Genomic DNA, 5,850 nt, shown 5'->3' with positions numbered 1-5,850 from the left:
CCTTTGTTGTTATTTTGAAGATATGGGTAAAGTTCCTTTTTAAGGGCTGAATCACACCAAATGCGTTGGGTCTCCACTGGCCATTAATTCCAGTGCAGACCCAACGAAAGACAAGGCAATTTGCCTTGTTACAGATGGGCACAGTTCACGTTGTGTGGTGTGCACTAAGAAAAAGTAGTGCATGCATTACTTTTTTCAGCGCAGTGAACCGTGATTCGTACCGTGATGTGCCCATATAACTTAATGAAATGACACTCGTGAGATTTCAATGAAGTTTAAAAAAAAAAGGGAAACAGTGCATTGTAGCGCAGCCACTAGTGTTAATCCAGCCTTAATGATTTTTATTTGATCTAATGTGTTTTATCTTTTATTTTTGATTTGTAGAAATAGCTTGTCCGAGAAGGGATGCATCCATTTGCTGAAGTCAGTAGAAGATATGATAGTGCAAATTGACTCCAAAGACATGCAGCTATACCAGATTACCAGTCTAACCCCTACCAAGAAGGATCATCTTGTACGGTAAGTTTTTTGTGTTTTGTTTTTCTGCAAGGTACAGAGAGAAAAATAATCTTTGCTTTGCCTTTTTCTTCTTCATGATAGCCAATCGAGAGACTGCTCCTCCCACCTGATCAGGAATTGAAGCACCCAGAGGAGACTAAAAACTCCATCCCACCCTCCGTTTCTATATACAATATGTTTACGCCACAGATTAAGCACGACACTGGGATCAATTCACTAAATACATGAGCTATTTTTGCTATTCATGTACATGTACCGGACAACTTGTGTTAATGCAGTTTATATGTTACTACATTGTTATGAAGTACTTCCTTTTCTGTTGCTCATGAGAAAGTTAAACTATTTAACCAAACATTTGCAGTGACACTTGCTTTGCTCATTTGGGTGTTATAGAAGTTAAATCAGGTTTACACTACAGTATATGCACTCATTCATAATGGTGCTTTTTATGCTGACGGCTTTCTTTAACGTTATAGTAAACTGCCAAAATAAAATGTAGATTTTGTGCCCCCAGGAGTAAGGGCCTGGATAGTAAAGCATCATAGAGCTTTACAGCTCTATGATGAAGTAGGAAGTAGGATGATCACGTACTTAGAGGAAGTACGTACAAAGTGGAAAAATGTACCACTATTCAGCCATTACAAGAGTAAAAATTCAGCAGTCACCCTATGCAGTTATGGTTACAACCATAACAAAAAAGTACAGTTTTAAAACTTTTATATAGGTGTTGGTCATGAGCAGGGCTTGAAAAATTTGATGGTGTCTCACCAGTCAGTCAAAAATTTCACCAGTCAGCATGACCGGACTATAGCCTTGCAATTTATGTTAAAATTTTTTGGGGTACAGATAGAACTTTCTTTTGGAGGTCACTTAATTTCTTACTATATAAAAGTACCATAAATGTAAAAAAACTAATTCTTCACCTATTCCACCGCCGAAAAACTGGGCGAGATTACGTTAAAATGTGTGACCATGTCACTGGTCACACATTCTAACGTAGTCTCAAACTTTGATAGATCACATGCCTACCTGTAATCATTTAATCAGAGCAATAGATTAGCCCCGGCACCGCCTGCACCGGCAGTAGTTCCGCCACTGTATACATCACTTCCTGCATTCGGGGACTGAGAGGAGATCAAAGGGAGTTCGTATACAGAACTCCCTTTTGATCTCCTGTCACAGAGCCGTGCCGGTCCCGGCCGCATCGGGCACATCGGATCTCGGAACCGGCATCGGCAGTGACAGCTGCTAATACAAACGATCGAGCGTCTCTAGAGACGCCCGATCGCTCGAATGTAAAGCTCCCGGCCGGCCGTGTAATTACAACGGCCGGCCAGGAAGCTGCTCGTCGTGCTCCGCCGTCCTCTCGTCACAGACAAGCGGACGAGTGGATTTTTCAAGCCCTGGTCATGAGAACCTAAAGGAAAGGCAAATACATTTTACTGCACTTTTCTGCACCCAGACTACAGTTAGAAGTTGTTTATTAAATTCAGTTAGCAGTTTGGAAGCTAGTGCATGTGGTATATGAATGATGATAGCAGGTGAACGCAGGACATCACAGCCAAGTGAATAATCAGTTAGTTCAGCTAGTCACCGCTGTAAGTATAAAGTTAATCTCACCACTTTGCATCTTGCATGGAAATCCCTGATACAGTATTGTAGAGAGTGCATGTTCAACATATAAAGAATTCCATGCCTAGTTGTCTTTTTTTTATAGCTTACTACTGCTATCATTGTTATGTGCTTCTAATAGCGTGGTGTATACTTTTATCTTTTAGTCTTTGTAATCACATGAGGCCTTTGCAAAAAGAAGACCTTGAAGCATGTTGTGCACTCGTTGTCCAGTATCTCCAGACAGAAAGTAGTAGAGGAGCTTTCCTTGAGAAAACTGATCACATGCACAAGAAGGATGTAAAGAATGACAGGTATGTAATTCTGTATAGTAAATGCACTCGGCTTCTTGTGTATGATTTCAGTAGATCTGTTCCTATATCAGTGTGTATTATAAATACTCAGGAGCAGATATATGAACACTCTAAGTGCTTTATCTTGTCTAACATACAGTATATCACAATGCTGAAGAGTTTTACTCCACTGTTGAAGTTTTGTTTCTTGTAAAAGGAGGTGGCGATTAGGGGAAGGGTCATTAATTAGCACTGCAAGTCTGGTAAATGTAGGAATTATATTCTACATTTCGGATTGTCATAGGAAAAGGTCTGTTGTAGTGTTTTCACACTTTGTGCAAAAAATATTATGGGGGTTATTCACAGAGGTGCTGAAGATTCCAGCCGTAGCTTCGGCTGATCCTTCGGCCGCCAGAGCCCTTTCGATTCAGTTGAACTGAAGGGCTGCTGTACGGGCTATTCACTATAGCCCATACAGCAGCCAAAGGCGGCCGAGCTGAAGCGACAGCCGAAGCGGGGCGAACGGCTGGCCGAAGTCTGACCTTTTGACCTGCAAATTACAGCTGGGCGGAGCCAGCCGTGATCTCACGGCTAGCTCTGCCCAGTTATAATGACAGATCAGCATCCCCAAATGACCTGGGGACGCTGATCTGTCATTAAACAAAAACAACTGGCGGAGCTGGCCATGACATCACGGCTGGCTCTGCCCAGTTGTTATTCATTGACTGGGACCTCCTAGAACAGCGGTGGCGAACCTATGGCTTTTGTTAACCTTTTTTTTTTATTCTATTTTTTTTAAAAACTTTTTTCACTATTTTCTATTCAGCTCGGTACTACGGAGGTACCAAGCATAATAGCCGAGCCGAATGCTGCTCGCCGGCATTCGGCTATTCACTCACTGATGTTCGGCCCCTATGTGAATAGCAGCAGCGAGTGAGCTGCCGGAACTTCGGCTCAGCCGATCCAGATAATGGATCGGCTGAGTCGAAGTCCTTCTGCACTTTGGCTCAGCCGAACATGCAGTACATGTTCGGCTGACCGAAGTATGGCTGAAATCAGCCGTACTGAGCCGGAATGAATAGCCGAACGTTGTTCGGCCAACTTTACTTCGGCTGGGTTATTCACTCGGCTGCCTTCGGCAGCTTTGTGACTAACCCCCTAAATGATCAATTTACCCCTCTTCTTGGGATCCATCAGCTCTCCAATGGAGTTCACAATCCATGTTCCCTCCCATACTACAAACAATACTCCAGAAAAAGAGGGGACAGAACATCCCCCTGGATAGCTTAAAACTTCACTATCAATTCACACCTTTAAAGACGCGTTTTGACCTAACAAGGTCTTAGTTACTGAAGTGTGGGTAAAGTAAGCCATTAAAGCTTTACTGCTTGGAAAGTACAGTAAGGAGTAACTTATAGATACTAATAACACATTTACTAAGTGTTTTTTCATTTGCATACTAAATGAGTTAAAACCTTTAAACTAAAATACACCCAAAAATATATCTGCAATAACTGCTTTAAACATTCCGAGAATATTTGAATCCTTACAGCATCTTAGTACCTAGATAAATCCAAAAAGCTTCCTTAGACAAAAGATTGTCTCTTGCATCATCCCTCATAATCCAATAACCACTCTGTCAATAATCTGGAAATAGAAAGATGTTAAATCTCCCCCATGCTGGTTCAAAAACACTTTGGCCCCGTTCACACTGAGCGATTTATCGCGCGGTATTACAGCAGGACCCTTTTTGGAGCGGATTTTGCCGCGATTCTAGCTTGCTCAATGCAAGCATTTGCGCGATTTGTCGCGCAATATCGCACAAAATGCAAATCGCGCGACAAACGCGCGATTTGCGAATCGCGCAGTGTGAATGGGGCCTTAGTCCATGTTCATCTGTTAGAAAGGGCTGAAGTGTAGTGAAAGTGTGAACTGTAAGACCTGACAGCCCCATACATCTGCCACTCAGTTAGCTGATGTCCTAAACTTGACCCCCAACTGTTGTTTATTGGCTCAGGCCATAAGTGTCCAGGTAAATTTATGTTCGCATGGTGACACCTCAGTAGTAAAATACTTTGTATACTAAATGAAAGTTGCAAAGAATAGCTGAGTGTTTAAACTTTGTTTCCTTTCTTAAGACCTTGCCTCTGGCTTCTTCTGGCCCTTTCAGGGGTTCTGAATGCAAGGAGTTTCCAATCATGTGATCGCTGTGATTGGCTGTCACAGGGATGGCATGATCAGTAGCTTTTTCTACCTCTTCCCGATTGTAAACAATGACAACTGACAAAATGATCTCTTAGTGTATATTATAATATGGGTCCTGAATGAACTGTTTCTCCTCTAGTGCAGAGTAATGACAGTTTTTCTTCATGTCTAACAGTGCACCATTCACAACATGCCTATGGCTAGGGGGCGGACATAGGAGGGAGGGGCATGGCTTATTGCAAATTAAACCTTGTACAAAAATAACTTATAAGGTAATACCTCAGAGCTGTGAGACAATTCTGAAGTAATATGTCAGAATGATGATTATTAGGCCAAATTAACTACTGACTCTGCGCCAAATATGTGGCGCACGGAAGACTATTTTTAGCAATGCACCAAATAATTTGAATAAGTTGAATAGTAAGATGCGACTAGTGTGCCAAATTTAAAAGTGTCCCAATTTGTGACAAGTTGCATAAAATCTGCTCCAAGTAACTTATTATTGGTGTTTATTAGAGGTGCACCGAAATGAAAAAAATGTTAAAACCGAAACTGAAATGACAAAAAAATTGTTGGGCCGAAACTTAATAAACTTTTACACTTTTTTTACATTTTATTTATGTATTTTACTATTTTTATTAAATATATTATTATTTTTTACTTTTAGGTGCTTCAGGGAAATATTAGACCCCTGATATTTCCCTTTTAAAATAGAAAAAGAGATTGAGAACACAAAGTCCTCAATCTCTTTTTCTGCAGCCCCAGTTATAAATCAACAGGAATCCTCTATGCTGAATGTTCCTTTTCATTTATAACATGAGGACAGAGTATGCTTACTATAACCACAACTATGAATGACCAGGAGGTTATGTAGATCATTTCCTATTCATTCATAATTGAGTATATAGTAAACATACCATGTCCTCCAATTATTTACAAACACTCAGTGATCACTGATCGCAGAGTGTTTGTACCTTGCTCTTCATCCTGCCACGCTGCCACAGGGGGCTGAGCGAGCGGTGCGGGGAGGAGAGCTCGATCTGACAGCTAACTCCTCCCCCGCACCGCCAGCCGGCCTCCTGTGACAGCGCTGGCTGTCTCACCGCACACCGCCGCTCTCCTGATCTGTGACAGCTGGGCAGAGCCAGCCGTGATCACGTCGTGGCCGGCTCCCCCCAAATGTTATTCATTGGCCGGGACCTGCTAGAAGACTAGATATTTT

General features: G+C 41.9%; 1 protein-coding gene across 1 annotated transcript in view; it reads left to right on the top strand.

Moving 5' to 3' along the window:
* Positions 1-432: 432 nt before the first annotated feature.
* Positions 433-5,850, top strand: part of LOC108804757 (centrosomal protein kizuna-like) — a 32,329-nt gene continuing 26,911 nt past the window's right edge. Inside the window, exons 1-2 of the mRNA XM_018576629.1 lie at positions 433-523; positions 2,298-2,444. Of these exons, the coding sequence (XP_018432131.1) occupies positions 2,311-2,444 (134 nt within the window). The 5' untranslated portion in view covers positions 433-523; positions 2,298-2,310. The remainder of the gene's footprint in view (positions 524-2,297; positions 2,445-5,850) is intronic.

The sequence above is a fragment of the Nanorana parkeri genome, unplaced genomic scaffold, assembly GCF_000935625.1.
Source record: "Nanorana parkeri isolate BGI_ZX_2015 unplaced genomic scaffold, ASM93562v1 scaffold72, whole genome shotgun sequence".
In the NCBI taxonomy this organism is placed as follows: domain Eukaryota; kingdom Metazoa; phylum Chordata; class Amphibia; order Anura; family Dicroglossidae; genus Nanorana; species Nanorana parkeri.
This window is presented reverse-complemented; position numbering and strand designations above follow the sequence as displayed.